This window comes from Aegilops tauschii, chromosome 3 (genome assembly GCF_002575655.3).
Source record: "Aegilops tauschii subsp. strangulata cultivar AL8/78 chromosome 3, Aet v6.0, whole genome shotgun sequence".
NCBI lineage: Eukaryota > Viridiplantae > Streptophyta > Magnoliopsida > Poales > Poaceae > Aegilops > Aegilops tauschii.
Genome location: NC_053037.3, coordinates 49,340,911 through 49,359,580, shown reverse-complemented (window position 1 = coordinate 49,359,580; position 18,670 = coordinate 49,340,911). Strand labels below are relative to the sequence as shown.

General features: G+C 46.9%; 4 protein-coding genes and 1 pseudogene across 4 annotated transcripts; 4 read left to right on the top strand and 1 right to left on the bottom strand.

Annotated features, from left to right (window-relative positions):
- Positions 1-1,352: 1,352 nt before the first annotated feature.
- Positions 1,353-4,275, bottom strand: LOC109756829 (F-box/LRR-repeat protein 14-like; annotated as a pseudogene).
- Positions 4,276-4,407: 132 nt separating this feature from the next.
- Positions 4,408-9,255, top strand: LOC109756828 (uncharacterized). The gene is made up of 6 exons (XM_020315669.3): positions 4,408-4,710; positions 4,790-4,924; positions 5,108-5,185; positions 5,804-6,030; positions 6,215-6,262; positions 8,853-9,255. Exons 1-6 carry the CDS (start codon positions 4,599-4,601, stop codon positions 9,012-9,014), a joined length of 762 nt encoding a protein of 253 aa, XP_020171258.1. The 5' UTR covers positions 4,408-4,598; the 3' UTR covers positions 9,015-9,255.
- A 745-nt stretch (positions 9,256-10,000) lies between these two features.
- On the top strand, positions 10,001-11,492 carry LOC109756825 (universal stress protein PHOS32). The gene is made up of 4 exons (XM_020315665.4): positions 10,001-10,425; positions 10,630-10,739; positions 10,868-10,986; positions 11,149-11,492. Exons 1-4 carry the CDS (start codon positions 10,251-10,253, stop codon positions 11,225-11,227), a joined length of 483 nt encoding a protein of 160 aa, XP_020171254.1. The 5' UTR covers positions 10,001-10,250; the 3' UTR covers positions 11,228-11,492.
- Positions 11,493-11,639: 147 nt separating this feature from the next.
- On the top strand, positions 11,640-14,388 carry LOC109756826 (uncharacterized). The gene has a single exon (XM_020315666.4). The coding sequence runs from the start codon at positions 11,939-11,941 to the stop codon at positions 13,643-13,645; it is 1,707 nt and encodes a 568-aa protein (XP_020171255.1). The 5' UTR covers positions 11,640-11,938; the 3' UTR covers positions 13,646-14,388.
- Positions 14,389-14,506: 118 nt separating this feature from the next.
- LOC109756827 (uncharacterized) lies at positions 14,507-18,086 on the top strand. The gene is made up of 2 exons (XM_020315667.4): positions 14,507-15,000; positions 15,152-18,086. The coding sequence occupies exon 2, from the start codon at positions 16,935-16,937 to the stop codon at positions 17,826-17,828; it is 894 nt and encodes a 297-aa protein (XP_020171256.1). The 5' UTR covers positions 14,507-15,000; positions 15,152-16,934; the 3' UTR covers positions 17,829-18,086.
- The last annotated feature ends 584 nt before the right edge of the window (positions 18,087-18,670 follow it).

Below are 18,670 nucleotides of genomic sequence, written 5' to 3'. Positions count from 1 at the left end.
ATGGCAATGGGAGAAGCGAGAGGGTTTCCACGTATGCTCGCGTCCCTGTATTGCATGCATTGGTAATAACAAAGGCAGTGTCTAAGGCCAGCAAAAAAAATCCCACCGTCATTCCTGAAGTAGTTGCATCACAAGATCTTTGGATTTGGCAATCTTTATTTGGCATGCCAGGGTCTCATAATGACATCAACATGATGCACGGTCTCCATTGTTTGCAAGGGTGTGTGTGCGAGCGAAGCTCCTGCGTGCAACTATACCATAAATGGGCATGAGTACAACATGTGGTACCATCTTTGTGATCGTGTCTATCCTTCGTGGGCGAATTTTGTCAAGACCATCTCCAATCCACTAGGTAAGCAAAGATCACACGTTGTTGCAAGTAAAAGGATGTTGAGAGGACATTTGGAGTGATCGAAGCCCGTTTTATAGTTGTTTACGGACCTACCAAACAATGAGATCCAGAGACAATGTGAGAGGTGATGATAGTTTATGTGATCATGAACAACATGATTGTGGAGGATGAGGGTGAGGCAATTCACCAAGTTATGGATTTGAATAGATGTGTGATCTTGTCCAGCTTCTTGAGCAGAAAGCAGCAATGTTTGAGCAATTTTTTCGGATGCATCATCAGATTCCCAATCGAGGAACTCAAACACAACTTTAAAATGATGTGATGGAGCATTTGTGGACGGTTCATATATACAACTAGAGCTTGTGTCCAAATAAACTGGATTTAAATTAAACTTTTTATTTCAAACTTTATGTTGAATTATTGTTGTATTGGAATATTTATCTTTCATGGATCATGGTATCTATCTTTGATTCTTTTCAATATTCAGCGTGTTAAAAAGATGGATGAGGCAATTATTTGAGGGAGAACGTTGGATGACATCCGCCCGGCCAGATGTCCACGGACATTTGAGGGATAGCCTTGTAGATGCCCTTAGAACGCTCGCTTGTCAAAGGAAATCATATTCTGTGTTTTTTTTATTTCTATCTTGGGCATCTTTCTATAGAAAAATGGAGAAATGAAATTCTCAGAAACCTTTGTTATCTGGGTTGTTTCATTTGTGCAATTGAATATTAAGTTTTTTTGGTAACAATTGCTTTTCACTATATCTTACAAAAAACTTCTATCACTCAAATCTTTTGGGTGCTTTTCCTTCAATCAAACGACCTTTATATTTTAGGGTTTCCTGAATAAGTGACGGTATGCTGCAGGTGCCGTTTCGAAAGAAACAAAACGGGCGAAAAGCAGGCTTTGTTACTACGTAGAGGCCAACAAAACTCTGACAAATCAATGCAATGTCGATTTATGTGCAGGCCAACAAATTTTGAGAAATCATGTGTAAGTATAACAAATCTCACCAGAAAAATATATAGAAGTACAGCTACATAATGCTCCAAAACTACTTATTTTTACGCTTACCACACAACTACTTCTGCAATATCAGTTTCACAAAGTTTGATAATTTGGGCAACAAAAACCTTACTGCCCAACCACGTAGGTAACTGAATTTTGGACATCAAGCTGAGGAAAATAAACTACAAGAGCAAGAAAAGTGCACCAGTACGCAGTCAAAAATACCCTGCAGATTCTCTCGCACTAAGGCAAATAACGACAGCAAAAGGTCGAAGCAAAAACAAGTTCAGAGAGATAAGGAGAAGATGCAGAACTGATCTGGAGCAGATGAGACGGAGTTGATGTCAGGGACATCCAACTGATTCAGAGCCAGCACCAAGCAACACCTTGATCACTTCAGAAGAGGGTTTTGAACTGACAAAATTTGGAGGCCACTTCATCAACTGCACGAAGTTGTGAACAATTTTTCTAGCTCGCTGAGGGGTACAGACTCGGAGTATTGAACTGATCTGGCAGCCCCACGCACAGCCTGCTCAGAGACCCGGGAACAACGTTCAATGATCAGAGACTCTAACTTCTGTGAATGTGCCAGCTTCGATACTCCAGCATTAGTCACACGGTCACAGAGCCGGAGCATGAGATTAATCAAGCATGGGGCACGCACAATGAACCGCAGCCCAGCATTACTTATGGCCTTGCAATCCAATGGCTCGAGTGTCTCCAGTAATGGAGCAGATGAGACGGCCTTCATCCCTTTGTCATTAAAGAAGTTGGCACCCCTTAGCACGAGAACACGAATCGGGCAAGACTTAATGAGAGCCACTAGGCCCTTCCGTGTGAAGCCTATTTCTGACGTGTAGATGGCAGAGCAACCTGAAAATGTGAGATCAACACTCTCAAGCATAGGGCAACTGAGAGATAGAGCCTTAAGGCTGTTATCAGTAAATGCCGTCCTGAAAGTATCGTAATAATTCTGAGGATCCAGCCAAAGTGAGATGCTTTTAAGATTGTTGCAGCTCTGGGATAATGCAATCATGTCGTTGTCATTTAGACCCCGAACATACTCCAAGCAAAGCTTCTCCAGTGCTTTGCACCTCCCAAAGAGAAAACGAAGTCCTTTTCCTGTCGCAATTTCGATACCTGCCAACCTCAAGTCCTTCATATTCTCACAACTGAAATCATACATATTCAGGCTATGAGGGTCGTATGAGGGATCATAGCCCTCACCAGGCCCTGCCCCGTCATTACGAAAGAATCTTTTCTTGATTTCAAACACAAACTTCTGTAGATTATCCATCCTGGGCCAAACTTCAGGAGGTCATCCTGGCTGATGCCCTCGCACTTCTTTACTACAAGCTCTTCCAATGATCCTACAGAGCCAAGGTACTCCAACCAATCTTTGCTACCTACTTTATGGCAGTCAATAATGTGGAGAGCAGAAAGACTCTTGCAATGAACAGCCACGGTGAGAAGCCCTCTTGAAGTTATGTTTGGTGTGGAGGTCAATCTGAGGGACGCTAGTTTCTTGCAGCAGGCTAGATAACCAAGACCAGAGTCATCAATGTATGAGCAAAAGCTTAAACCGAGACTAGTCAGCGAGGGGCAGTGAGATGATAACACAGAGATGCCTTGGTTTTCCAACTGATTGCCATGGCCTGCCGTCCAACCAGAGTAGTCGATTTCCACTTTACACAAATTAGGGAATCGGGTGCACAGCGATGCCAAGGCTTCTGTAGCAGGGAAAAGGCCACAGCCAACATGGATAGCACCCCTCTGATCTGCCTCAATCTTGTAGAGCCGCTTCGACACAAGGGAAACAGAATTCAGATCACTTGTCCTGGTGATCCTTTTGAGAAACTCTGCAAACAGTTCCTCCGGGAGATCCTCCATGGAGCAATGTAGTGTGCAAGTATGGTAATCCTGAAGTTCAATAGGTACGCAGAGCACTGGACAGAAATTGATGAGAATCAGAGTTAAGCATAGCAGGGCTATAAGATCACTTTAGCGATAGCGATAAAGATAACTGTATCGTACTTGTGAAAATTCATGAGTTACTAATAAGGAACAACATCGAAGTAATTTTCATCCCAAGTATCTGAAACTGCTAAAATAATAAAGAAAGACAGCATCCAGAAACAACCAATCAGAAATATGAGTCTACGAGATAACAATGATCTGACCGATCGCATGAAAACCTCCTCCATATGAGGACTGAGACCTAGGTGCTCCTGAGGAAGTTGCATCAATAGAACAGAAACTATAAAAAATAATTCTAGCATACTCCTTTGGACATTAAGTCATCAATTAAAGTACAACAATCGAAATTCTGAAACATGTATACTCAAGTATCATAGATAGACGAAAAAACATTCTTTCAAGTATGCATATATTAAAGATTCATGTGTTCATCTTTGGAAAGAACCTTAACTAAGGTACCACCCTATTTATCTCTAAATCTCTGAGCAGACAACAAAGAACCCATAAGTCACACAATTATGCAGAGACATATCTGGAATTGCTGGGAAATCAAAGCAGGGAAGAAATCTACGGACATAATAACTACTCGTAGAAGATAACATCCACCTGCTGAACCGACATCTTGGATTTTGCTGAGCGACACTAATTCTTTTTTGCCTTTAGCAAGAAAATCACGGGATTGGACATAAAAATTACCCGCAAAACTAGGGTTCCATGTGTCAATCAACCATCCAAATCGAAAGAAAGGAAGACAGGATCCATATAAGCATCTGAAGTTGAGGAGCTAACAGACCGAGGTTGGAGCTGTTTTCTTCAGTCGGAAATAGAGGAAAGGGCGCCGCCGTCAGCACGAACGGGAGAGAAGAACGGCACGAATCGGCGGCGGTCGTGGGTCGGCCTGGCCGGAGTAGGAGAGCGCCGTCTCCGACCGGTCTTTGAAGTGACGGATCGACCAACCAAAACCCTCGTCCTGGGCATATGGGCTTGGTTAGAGTTGGGCCTAGCGTGCTAGTATCTCTTTTGTAAATGGGTCATGAAGTTTCTTCTGCTTTACAGGCCCGAAACCCCTAACAGCCCACACGGCCCAAAACTCGGCGAGACGGAACGGGACTCGGCAGCGGGGAGGCTCCCCGTCCTCGCCCCGCCGTCTCCGGAGTTCTCCTCCTCGTCCTCCCCTCCTCCTCTCCTCTCCGAAGCCAAGCTACCACTGCCAGGGCCGCTCGATCCTGGCCGAGACCAAGGGAGGAGGCTACCGACAATGGCGTGGAGGCGGCTGGCGAGCGGTGCCTCTATGGCGGCGCATCTCCGGCGGGGCGTCCCCTCTCCCTCCTTCGCCCCCGCCCGCGCCTTCTCCGCCGCCAGCCCTACCCGTGAGTTCCTTGCTTATCCGGCGTCCTCGTTTGTTCGATCCACGTGCTGACGCCCTCGAGTGACTCGACTCCCCACCAGTTCCTGCCAGGCACGCGTTGCAGGGCATCTGGTCGCGGTGTTCGAGCTCGGCCCCCGGGTTTCAGGCTCGCGCCCCCATGCTCCGAGCTCTGCTGGCCGCGAGGGTGTCCCCCGGAGTTCGTCCGAAGCTTCCAGGTAGCCTAAGCCCTAAGGAGTTAGGATCATGCGCTGCGGTTCAGTGTTTGTCAGTGCGCCGTGGCCGTCCTTTCAAGCTCTCCTTGTATTTGTCTCAAAAACATATCTCAGATAACCATGTTTTGGTCTAGAATGTCAGTTGACCAGGATTATGTTCACTGACTTTAACCATTATTATTTTAGGTCTACTGAGGGGATTTGGGACGGGCGGCACCGCAATTGCTGTCATGCTCTATCCCACAAAGGTTGCTGAGGCACAAGGTAATTTCATGCCACAAACACCAGACACATTAGACTGTTACAGTATATATGTTTTTCTTTCTTTCTATTGCTTGCTCACATGGAGAAAAACATTTGGTGCATTTCCCCGATATGATTGTTCTTATTTTCTGAGCATGCTTAGGTATGATCTGGTGATTGGGCTTGTATACGACAGAGTTTAGTGAAGTGGATTGATACATGTCCTATAGTCCAATTTCATTCAGTTTACCCCTTGAAAAAGCTCCATTTAAGTTGTTACATACTCAGATCTAGCTACAGACAATCCAAATGCTAGTCACTATTACTATCCTAATGCACATTTAAGTTGTTGCACTCTAGTGCTTGTTCACATGGAGAAAAACATTTAGTGCATTTCCCCGATATGATTGTTCGTTTTCCTGAGCATGCTTAGGTATGATCTGGTAAATTGGGCATGTATATGACAGAGTTTAGTGAAGCTCAAACGTGTCCTATGGTCCAATTTCATTCAGCTTTCCCCTTGAAAAACTGCATTTAAGTTGTTATACATACTTAGACGTAGCTACAGATAATCCAAATGCTAGTCACTATTATTATCCTAATGCACATTTTTCCTGTGTGTAATTGCTTGCATCGCAGAGCGACCGGCAAAGAGCCCATCAGAAGATATCACTGTGCTCTCACCATATTCGAAACAAGTTCTTAGGAAATTCTGGAATTTGGTCAGAAAATTTCAGCTGCCTATCGGTTTGATTCTTTTGATTGTGTATGGTTGGCGGAAACCAATGGTTCTTGCCATCAATACATTGCTTCTTCTCTACTCTACAAGGCCGGACCCCTATTCCATATACTTGTTTCTTCAGGAGGTTAGTTAAATGACTATGGCATCTTGTAATTAAACATATTCACGTTTACAGTTTGATGGTGCTTAATGTGGAATGATTATAGCATTGTTTGAGATTTATTTATGCTACCCAAAATAACAAACTTACGAGAGGATGTTCTACGTTTTCCCTTCTTCTGTACCTGATATAACTTTTACTGTTTCAGATTCATCAAGGGAAGGTGCAGCAAAATCCTGCATTGTGGAAGGAGGAGGTGAGCTTCATGTGTTTCCCCCTAAGAGAGCTAGATTACATATACCTGCATTTTGTAACACATTTTGGAGTAGTTTAATAGTTCTACATCACATTACATTTTGAAGTGCTTTCCATATGGTCATGAACTTTCATTCACATTTTATTTTTAGCCTTTGCACAATCGAAGAACCCCCAAAATACCCCCCCCCCCCCCCCCCCCCCTAAACTTGAACACATTAAGAAGATTATACCCTTTTCTGAAAACAGTTTGAAAGATGATACTGTTTCAATCCTTCATCTCAATACCACATTGCTCTTATACCAAACAAGAACCCGGCATCAATGAATACGTCTACCTTAGGTAAAAGTGGTTTGGAACATTGACCAGAGGGTCATGCTTGTAGGTTTCAAGTTTTTGGCCACTCATCTATCTGTAATGTAAATCTTTGAAGTGGTGTGAATTGTGTGCATTGTAGTCCTTCCATCTCTAAACATGAGACCAGATTTTTTATTCCTGGAGGGTAGCTACCACCGCTGGATCCAGCATGAGTTCGGGCTTCGAGATTCACATATTTTGTGTCTCTACAGTATGCATCCTTTTACTCTCTGTAATGAACTAACCCAGGTACAGTTTTAGGCAGTGGATAGAAACAGCGAAACAAAAGGAGCTGAGGCAGTAAGGCCAAATCTAAGACGAGCTAAGATGACCGGCAGAAATATATTGGAGCATGTTCAAAGTTTCTTCAGTACGTTCTCTTGAACCAGATGATCACAGGCTTTTGCCTGTTGCCTTGTGCAATCTGTTGGCAATGGAGAGGACTGCAGAGTTTGTCAACAACAACAACAACAAGAGTTTGTCAACAACAACAACAACAACAACAACTAAGCCTTTAGTCCCAAACAAGTTGGGGTAGGCTAGAGCTGAAACCCAATAAGATCTCGAAATCAACTCATCCTTCTGGCATGTGGACACTTCCACACACCCCTGTCCATGGCTTGTTCTTTGGTGATATTCCAGTCCTTCAGATATCTCTTCATGGACTCCTCCCATGTCAAGTTTAGTCTACCCCGACCTCTCTTGACATTATCAGCACGCTTTAACCGTCCGCTATGCACTGGAGTGCGCTGTATATGCCCAAACCATCTCAAATGATGTTGGACAAGCTTCTCTTCAATCGCTGCTACCCCAACTCTCTCACGTATATCATCATTCCGGACCCGATCCTTTCTTGTGTGGCCACACATCCGTCTCAACATGCGCATCTCCGCTACACCTAACTCGAAGGGGGCAAATCCACACTTGATCATCTTCATTTCTGGGCAACCCTCATCAGTTCTCCCCTCATCCTCTTGAGGAGCAGCAGGATGCGGTCGAGCAATCTTGAGTGAGCATCTAAAATAGCATCTTCCATCTTCCAATGTGTGCCATCAGTTTCCAGAGCATTATTGTACCGTGCCAGTTTTTGCTCTGAAAACAAAGTTGACTCTGTAAAGACCATATTGAGTTATTGACCAGAGAGTAGCCTAGCATAACAAATTCAAAATTTCATTCTTATTATTTACTCAACCACCAATGGCAAACATATTCAAAGTCAGAACCTAGCTGGACACTGAATATACCAGAGATAATTTTCCACTCTTGTTTGGCCACTACAACACCGCCAAAAAACAAGTTATGCACTGATTGATTCTCAGCACAAAACAAGCATGCTTATTGCCTTGTCTTTAACATTTGGGTGTTTTTGAATGTTATCACACGTGAAAATTCTGTTATTGGCGAGGAGCCATAGAAAGACATGGACCATGTCTAGTAAAGTTTAGTTTTCGTAGCTAGTATATTGCCCAAAAAAAATCATAATCAGAATTTCTGCAAAAAAAATGAAGAACTGCAAAGCCTCGTGATTTTTCTTTGGTTCCTGAAGGTAAAAAATGACCTTAACCATAGTCGAAACTATTCAAAAGACCATGAAGTAAAAAATGACTTGTAATTGTGGAGTAGAGAATATAATTTAGGCAGAAAGTATGCAAAGCTTCACGATTCTCCCTTGGTTCCTGATGGAGAACTGCAGACCTCTTATCTTTTAATTGGATGTTTCGGTACTTGTGTTCCTTTTCCTGTATTTCGAGTACTATTTTATGATTTGGTAAATTGTTCCTGTGCTGCTTCGGTGGAGTTACACCATCACCTGGACAGAACTAGTCGACTGCAGCTTTTGAGATGCTATGCTTATGCTTGCAGCTCTCTGCTATGCTTTCTGTCACCACAAACAAAAGAAATTTGCTGTCATTGAAATTTAGGTATAATTTCAATTCAATTAAGTTGTATTGCCTCTGTCCATAAATATAAGGCGTTTTTTCAGTTCAAACTGCAAAAACGTCTTATATTTATGGGCAGAGGTAGTATGTTTCAGTGACTCCAGCTTTTTTGATTTATGTCTGAATTGCATGTTTATAAAGGAAACATGAATTCTGAAAATCAAGCTTATGATTTTTGGTTGAGTAATGGATAATGTCAGCAAGGTCAATCCATATGCATGACAATATTTAGCTCCTCGGCGCTCCTTTTATGTACTATTTTATAGTTATAACCCTTCTTCATTTGCCTTCAGGTCATCCAGACAAGAAAAGTTGATACCGAAGACTACAAGTTCTTTTCTATTGGGACGGTCGAATTAAAGGACAGAACAGTACTGCATGTGATTGGAATTCTGGGCAATTGGTGGATCTATCATGTGTCGTATGACAAGAGAGTGGAGCAGTTGTACTTGTAACTTCTCATTCTGAAGAGCTGGTTAATAACAGTAGTTACCTGTAGTTTTTGACATCTGTATTAGGGAATACTGATTCTCAATGTTTCGGAGCTCTGTTTTTGCATGTAATGCTAAAATGCTTTAACATCACAAGTTTGTCCGGAAGATCTAGCTCTACTGGTCGTCCAAGGAATTTGTTTGATGGATGCATCGATTAACTTGTATCTGCTTGCAGTGTGAACTTACATCAATTTGAGTTGCATTTCTCTGCAGTATTTTCTTTAGACAGTATTTTTCTTTAGAATTAACATGGCACTGAGTTTATATGTGATATGCGATCATTCTGTTTGTTACCTATGATGTAACAAGGCCTGTTGTCTCATATTTTCTTAATTCTGCATGCCAGGTATGAATATGAGTATAGATATTACTATCTGTCTTTGGAAATACATGACACTGGGTTTATTTGGGATATGAAGATCATTCTGTTGTTACTTATGATGTAACAAGGCCTCTTCTCTCTTATTTTCTTTATTTTGCATGCCGGATCGGGATACAAGTACATTATCTGTCTTAACAGAAGTGTTGAACTTGTTATTGATGTTTTTCTGGTAAAGAATAGCTGGATGAGTCATTTTATTTTTATCAAATGCCAAACTGCTACGCTGCATCTTATCGGATTCCCCATATCAAAATGCTTTATCTTTCATTTCATCTGTATTGGAAGCATCTGGTACTATCTTATTCCTGATCAACTTGGCTTTTCTTTGGTTGCTGCTTTGGTGAGTATCAGTTTACATCAGAATTTCTTTCCTCTTGTCCATACCTGTGCCGTGCCGACGGTGCCGCTTTAGTTAACCGATGAAGTAGAATCTGGCATTCCAGTGCCAGTGGCATGAAAGAAACTGGAGTAAAAATTCCTTTTTGCCCCCTTTTGCTTTGCATCATGAATCTTGATTTTTCATGCCTCTTGTACCAATAGGCTTCTCTAGCAGAGGTAAGCAAGTGGAACGTGTCTGTTTCCTGGGGGAGGTAAAGTGGTGATAAGGAATCAGGCAAAGTAACAAGAGGAGAAAGATCATCGGTTCAGCCTATGTTTTCCTCGTCTTTCGTTTAGTATTTCAAATAATACTACTCCTAGATCCTTTTGTTATCTATTTAAGGACCTGACCACAGCTGAAACCTCACTGCCATTGTTAGACACACTGGTCTGGAATCAAAAACCTGTTTGTGTTTATCTGAGCTTTGCAGGACATCATGGGTGGGAGGAATATTGGAGTTGCTGTGGACTTCTCATCGTGCAGCAAAGCGGCTCTGCGATGGGCGTCAACCAACCTTGCCAGGAGCGGTGACCAACTCGTGCTTATCCATGTCAACAATTCCTACCAGAATGAGCAAGGAGCGATGCATCTCTGGGAACAGAGTGGTTCACGTAAGTCCACCGACAACCCCTCTCGTTTACCGTGTATTGGAGTCTGTAGGATAGGTATAGCGAGTGCTGCACATGATTACCTCAAGTTCTATCTATATTTGTTTCTGTCAGTTTCGAACTGACGAACAAAGCCTGCATGTCTGTGTTCTCCATTGTGGTATGAAATTACCATGCTTCTGAAATGGCAATTCTTGTGGATTTCAGCGCTCATCCCTCTGGTAGAGTTCTCGGACCCCCATGTCACCAAGAAGTACGGCCTGTCACCGGACAAGGAGACACTGGAGATCCTGGCCCAAGTGGCACATCAGAGCGGGGTACCAGTTTTTTTTTTCATCTTCCATCCACAGAATTTTGTAGTGATCACTACTCCTGATCAAATTTCTGTGCTAAATATTGATCCTGTCTGCCGACTATCTTGTTGGCGGAACTACGTGATTTGCAGGTTGAGGTGTATGGGAAGATATTCTACGGCGACCCGACCAAGAAGGTGTGCGAGGCAGTCGACCTGGTTCCCCTCAGCTGCCTGGTCATCGGAAGCAGAGGTCTGAGCACGCTCAAGAGGTATGCATACACACAGATTCAGCATGTTCGGTCCGTGGCCGAACTTTACCTGCAATTTGTCGAGCTTGCGGTCGATGGTGAAATCATGGATATCTAACTTGATGAGCGGTTCCTTTGTTCTTGTTTGGGATTCATGTGACCGCTGTTGTTTCTTGGCGGCAGGGCTCTGATGGGGAGCGTGAGCACCTACGTTGTCAACCACGCGGCCTGCCCGGTCACGGTTGTGAAGGAGAACATGTAGGCGTACCTGCAGCTTGCTACTGATGATTATACGCCGTCTGCAACCTCGAAACAAGGAGATAATACCGTCCGCGAGAACGATAGTACTGTAACGTCTATGCGATAGCATGTAAGCCCATATACTGGTATGGCAATAAACTGTGCTCGGCGTGCACTCATGTTCTGTATCTTGAAAAAGGCACATAGTTCACATCAATACTGTTGAATTGGACTCTGAATGTAAAATTACCTGAAACTACCTGATACTGCGAGCTTATTTGACACTACTCCCTCCGTTCCACAATGTAGTGCGTCTGTGCTTCCCGATATTCAAGTTTGACCGTAAATTTAATCAACGAGACCGACTGCGGCGGGAGCAAAAGTTGTACCACTGAGTAAAAATTATGCCACTGAATTTGTATTTTTGATACGATACGAATTCAGTGGTATAATTTTTGCTCCCGCCACAGTTGGTCTCGGTAGTTAAATTTATGGTCAAATTTGAATCTCGGGAAGCGTGTGCGGACTACATAGTGGAACGAGGAGGGAGTAGTACGTAGTACTGTGGATTTCAGTTCATAGCATACCGTGGGGAATGTTGTTTGCGGTTTGTCATCTTAGTCGTCCATTTACTTGATCGGACGGTGGACGGGAACCTTCGAGCCCCGATAGAGGTGCCGCTTCTTCACCGACGAGGTCCATCTACCTCGGCGGCGTTTCATTCGACAGCCACATGAACGCGGCCAAGTCCGGCGGCCGCATGCTCGCGCGGCGCGTCGTCGTACCGTCCCTCTGCCGCGGTGCCGCCTCCGCCGTGCCCGCGGCCGCCGCGGCGACGCCCCAGCACGTCTCCCACTACCTCGCGAGCAGCCCGAGGGTGACCTGGGAGGCGCTCTCCGCCGCGTTCCCCGGCGCCCCGGCGCCCGAGGGCCACGTCGACGCCGTGCTCCTCTCCCTCGCCAGGAACCCCAGCCCCTCCCCCTCCTCCGCCGAGACCGTCGCCAAGAACGCGCACAGCTTCTTCCACTGGTCCGCCGCCGCCTCGTCGCCGTCCCCCCACTCGCTCCGCTCCTACTGCCTCCTCGTCCACCTCCTCGCCCGCGCGGCCCTCATCAGCCACGCCTCCGTGATCCTCCAGGCCGCCATCACCAGGCACCCCTCCTCGCCCGCTTCGGATTTCCTGGACGCCTTCTTCGCGGCCTACGAGGACAGCGGCACCGCCGCGACCACCCGCGGCCTCCACCTCCTGGTGCACGCCTACGCGCAGCTCCGCCTCCCGGAGGAGGCCCTTGAGGCCTGCCGGTACCTGGCGCTCCGCCGCGTGCTCCCCTCCATCTCCGCCTTCAACGCCGTGCTGCACGCGGCGCAGCGCACCGGCCGGTTCCGGGTCGCCTGGGAGGTGTTCGAGCTAATGACGCTGAAGCGGGTGTACGCCAGCCAGGCCACCGTCGAGCTTGTCGTCGGCGTGCTGAGCCGGGAGGGCGCACTTGCCAGGATGGCGGCCCTCGTGGAGAGGATCCACGGCAAGAAGTGCGCGCCGGGCGTCGTGGCGCACGTTGCGCTGGCGCTGTGGATCTTCGAGGAGGGGAGGACCGAGGAAGGGATCTTGCTGCTCAGGAGGATGCTGCAGAGGAACATGGTGTTCGATGACGTTGCTTACTCGCTGATGGTGCATGCCCACTGTCGTATTGGTGATCTGGAGTCGGCGCGCGAGCAGTGGGACGACATGGTCCGACGAGGCTGTCGCCTGAACCCATTTGTGTATACTTGCCTCATCGGAGTACATTGCCGTCAAGGCAATGTCAGTGAGGCCATGCAGTTGCTGCAAGAAATGCTGTCCAGGGGGTTGAAACCGTATGATGCTACATACAGTCACCTCGTCACCGGGTGTTTTAGACATGAGAAGACAGATGAGGGCTCGGAGTACTTTGACAAGATGATCCATGAAGGCCTTGTGCCGGACATTGGCACTTGCAATGAGATCTTAGAGGCGATGTGTGGTGCTGGACAGGTCGGCAAGGCAAACGAGTTGGTGACGGCAATGATCGACAGAGGAATTATTCCTGGTCAGGATACATACTGTAAGCTCATTGATGGGTACAGCAAGGTTGGTGATGCTGAAGGTGTTGTCAAGATTTATCATGAGATGGAGCACAGGGGACTTAACCATGGCATCGAAGTTTTTGCCTCCCTGATCAGTGGCCTGTGCCAGTGTGGGAATCCAAAGGAAGCTGAGAAGTTTGTGTCTGTGATGGAGAGGAAATTGCTGGCTCCGACTAGTGACATAAGCGATATGCTGATCAGCAGTTACTGTGAGAAGGGTAACACTAAGAGCGCACTTCGGTTATATGACAGGATGATTGCACGGAGCGAGAAGCTAATCCCCTCTGCGGATACGTTTATGATGTTGGTGAGAAGAGTCATCAAAGTAAAGACATAGCTCCCATAATACCTGATCTCGCAGTTAGATGGTTTGTGCTTAATGGGAGAAAAGCTAAAGGGGGCTAAGGATAGGCGAAGGTAAAGAAGGAGAAGGTTGCTATTATTTAATACAAGATTCGTCTACATATTGCACTTGTTGTACCTTTGCAAAGGCAATGGTAAAAATAGTAGGCTAGCCAACAGTGAACCACCATGAGGCTGCTGAAAATAAAAGGACATGTAAGGAGAAATTAAGGCCTCCCTAACTCCCGAGAAATGAAACCTGCCCTACAAGTGAGGGGAGGAATTACAAGAGAATCCATATTTCTTTTCTCGCCTTGTAAGGCGAACAATCTGAGATTCTAGTTGGATACATGTTATTTTCTGCTTGTGTGCGAGTGGATGAGGCCAACCTATGATGCAGATCAAAATCAAATGGTGCATCCCTTGGAGTCCAGACCAGATTATTGCCAACATAACTACTCTATGAGTGTATGCTGTTCCTAGGACCTTTTCAATGCAAAATGGATCACTTGATTTCTGCTTGCCTGTTACTGTAAGGGTTTGTTCTTCTGCGAAGCACTAATGCACTGAGCAGGAACCAGTAAATGGTAATCTTTTTCCAGTGCTGATGATGAGATAATGTATGGTAACATTTTTAATGCACTGAACCATTATAATGTCATTCACATGTCTATAGCATTGTACAGTGTCATCTATCAAACTGACTCTGAATTCATTTATTGATTCAAATCTTGCTGATGTTCAGTGCTTTTAAGTTTTCTTGGTCTCATTCTTTTTATATTGTGATAATCGGAAAGCCTCATTTCAGTCAGCAGTTAACATCCTACATTCTGCTTGACCTGATTACAGCTTGCCCCCTTTGCTTTTGGCATGTTATAAGTCTGTATTTGTGCGTGCATGCATTCAGCTTCTAAAATTCTGTCATATTCTAGTTCTCTACTTAAATGTGTGCACACCTGTAGGTGATATGGGGCTGCATGACTGTGTTTAAGGTTGGCAGTAGGATTCTACAAGGCATATGACAAATAGTGTCTATATGGAACATTAAAGATAACAGCTAATTTTGTTTGCTGGACTGGTTAATGAAAACTGAGGGCTTTCGTTTTCAGAATCAGGCTATCTGTAATAATGGACATGCTGTTCTCATCTGACATCTCTTATAAGATATTTTTCTTTGTTAAAGAAATACAAAGTCTGCTGCCATTTAGTTTGCAGTCCTTGGATCTTTTGTCTATTACATGTGTGTAGGTTCTGGTATATGACCCAACATCACACCTCAGCGGGACACAGTTTTTACCGTGTTGGTTTTCTACTGCAGCAACCAATAGATCTCCTATGCAGAAGATACAGGTTTGTCACCAGCCAAACTAGTGCTTGATTTTTAATTATGCCGCCACTCTGTGCTAGATGTCCACGAATCTGATGCTAGCTCTTAATCACTTGAGCGATTGATGTGTCAAGAAAATTAAGCTGATTGTGCTCCGGCGGCGCTTGGTGCTAGGCGAGGGGGATCGAGCCGAGCAGGGGAGCGCCTTGCGGGAACTTGCGCGCAGGAGGGGAGGGCAGGCCGTGGCATGCTCTGCAAGGACACGTGGGGGCTAATGGCTTCAGGTATGACTTGTCTATACTCAAAGTGATCAGTATGACCAAAACCTATAGGAATAAAAGTCTTCATTAACTCGCCTCCTTTTCATGTTACCTTTTTATTTGGAGCCAAGATGAACTTTCATCCTAGCTCAAAAAGAAAATGAAAAAACTTTCACCAGCTGTCCATGCGCTGACGGTGTTTGGCTAAACACCTGGTTGGCATGGGGTCCTCCAGCAACATCTTCCTCTCTTTGATCCAGATTTAGTAGAGGCTTCGACCCGGTCACGACAAATAATCTTCCTCACAGCTAGCTAGGGCTCATGGGCTAGTGAATGTTCATTGTAAGATAGTCATGAGCCGAGCTAAAGCTCAACCTGGTGTACGTGACCGCCGACTCAACCAATGGGTATCGCTTCCCCCTCGGTTTGGCTCCACCCCTTGACCCCTTCAGACTTTGGGTGAAATTTTTGATCTGCAGCAGCGTTGAAGATATATTTTGTAATAGGATTTTTGTCAGCACCTTGTATCGATCTCGACTGATTTGGCATTTAAAGTCGTGCTGCAAAACCATTCATCTAGATAACGCTTGCACTCTAGGAAATCTGAATTCTAGTAGTGACCGGGCACTCATATAATTAACAAACTCTCATTTATAAAAAGAACAATAAAAATGTATGCCCATTGTATCGAAGCACTCTGGTTGTCGTCCATGGCATGGCATAAGGACATCCCCAACAATTAATGGGCATGTGCCAACCGTGGGCCACGGTCATATAAAAATGCACAAGGAAACTGATAATACAGAACGGAATACAGTGTCAGTTCCGTGGAACTGGTTGGTGCAGATACCAGCAGCATGCGTGCTCAGGTGTCAAACTGAATTTCCAATAAGGACACATCTCAGCAAAATGTGACTTTTATTTTTCCCCATCTCATCTCTCCATTTTTATTCCTCTCTCTTTCACAGTGGGTCCACATGCCATCTATGCCACATAACCTGAGAGATGATGGGGACCATTCTTTGACTGCATGAGAGCTACAAAAAAAAAAACAAATCTGCGGCTCTTGGCCATATGTAATGTTCATCCTCAAAATCAATGATTTTTTTGCAACTCCGCAATTCAAGGTATTTTATCGTGAAACTTTACACACAGTTTTTTTTAAGAATTTATGGGAACTGAAAGTTTGAATGTTGAATAAACATGCGGTATGGCAAAAGATGACGATGCCATCCATCGGTAAAACCAGGGGACCTGCAACTTGTTTCTCCAACGGGGATGTCATGCCAATGCCATCATGCCCATCACTGCAACCAAACCGTGGTACGTCGCAAAGTCCACCGAAAGTGCCGCCTCTAGTTTCACTGCAAGCCGTTGAAAAAATCCATTTCCCTTTTGGAACATTCGTGTGCGACGCGGCTCCGTGATACCGGGGTAGCCGTGCAGTGGACATCTCCCATTGTTTAGTCGGCCATCTCCCGTTGTTTTGGCAGCGGCCCCGAACCCGCCTTCCCAAAACCATTGGCGCCCACGCCACCTAAAAACCCATCACCACCACCAAATCACCACCATCACACACCAGCCAAAATATTCCAACGAAGCAAGAAGAGAGAGCCACAGTCCACAGCACCACGATCGATCGATCGATCTCCAACGACTCCGGCGCCGGGCTTTGATCGGAAGGGAAGAAGAGGAGGATGCGGATGAGCTGCAACGGGTGCCGGGTGCTGCGCAAGGGGTGCGGCGAGGGGTGCACCATCCGCCCCTGCCTGGAGTGGATCCGGAGCGCCGACGCGCAGGCCAACGCCACCGTCTTCCTCGCCAAGTTCTACGGCCGCGCCGGCCTGCTCAACCTCCTCGCCGCCGACGACGCCGGCCTCCGCCCCGCGCTCTTCCGCTCGCTGCTCTACGAGGCGTGCGGCCGCATGGTCAACCCCGTCTACGGCTCCGTCGGCCTGCTCTGGTCCGGCCAGTGGGGGGCCTGCCAGGCCGCCGTCGAGGCCGTGCTCAAGGGCCGCCCCATCGTCCGGGTCACCTCCGACGCGCCCCTCACGGCGTGCGACATCCGCCACGTCGCCAAGGCCGACCGCCCTGCCGCCTCTCCGGAGGCCGCCGGCACGCTCCTCGGCGTCTCGTGCGCCGGGCGCACCGGGTTCAAGCGCGCGTCCTCCTCCACGGCCAAGTCCAAGACCAAGACCAAGAGCTTCTCCGGCGCGAAGCACAACGATGGGCTCGACCGCGCGCCGAGCCACGAGGAGTCGGCCGGCAGCCACGACCACGGCAGCCACGTTGAAGACGGCGGCATGGCAGTCGAGCAGGCGAGGGGAGATGAGTCGTCCGTGGGCACTGAGGTTGACGCCGGCTCGCACGTGAGCCAAGCAGAGCACAGCCCCGTGCCCCCGGCGCACCAGGTGGCCAAGGACGAGGAGGCACATGACGACGAAATCGGGCTGGAGCTGACGCTGGGGTTCCAGCCGGTCACCCCGCGCGTGGTGGCGAGGTCGCCGCCGGCAGGGGCACGCTTCGGCGCCAGCAGCTCGAGCGCCGAGTCCAGCCACATCGGCCTGCTGCTTGAACTGCCGGTGTCATAGAGACGCGGCCGGCGACAGTGCCGTACTGCCGTCCTTCATACTAGCTGAGATAGAGTCCATAAGTTTTGGGATCGTGTCATGCTCCTTCGTTGGTTTCCGTTTTCTTTTCCCCATTTTAGAGTAGAGATGGCAGTGGAATCTTGTACCTTGTCCATGCTGACCGCCTTGTTTCCGTTTTCTTTTCCCCATTTTAGAGTAGAGATGGCAGTGGAATCTTGTACCTATATTACTCACAGGAATGACACTAGCTATGATGTACTCCCTCCGTTCCAAAATAAGTGTCTCAATTTTATACTAATTCTGGTGTAAAGTTATACTTTTTTTCGCGAATACGCAAGTTGCGTATCATTTCATTGATAGGTAGAAAGCAAGAGTTACAGGGGCCAATTACAAACTCCAACACCAGCGGGAGAGCGTGCAACTAGGATGAGCAAGAGACCGGGATGCTCAGCCCGGAAAACAGAGCAGAGGCGCGCCTAGGACGGCTCGAATTGGGTGATCGCGGCGAGCCCTCTGGCCCCAGCCAAGGCCCAGGTCCGTGACTCGTCGAGGATGCCTTGCGTCACCAGGTCGGCGGAGTCGAAAAACACGGCGTTACGGTGCCTTCAAATGCTCCAAGCAGTAAGGACGGCAAGGGAGGCGAAGCCTTTGCGAAGCGAGTGCGGGGTGTTGAGGGTGGCGGCGCTCCACCAGTCGATGAATCTGTCCTATGCCGTCAGAATCGCCGCGGTGAGCCTGAAGCTCGAGAGCACGCGGTACCATACTTCGCGGGAGAACGGAAGCCGACCAGGAGATGGTCGATCGTCTCAAGGGTCTGGTCGCAGAGGACGCAGGTAGGGCTG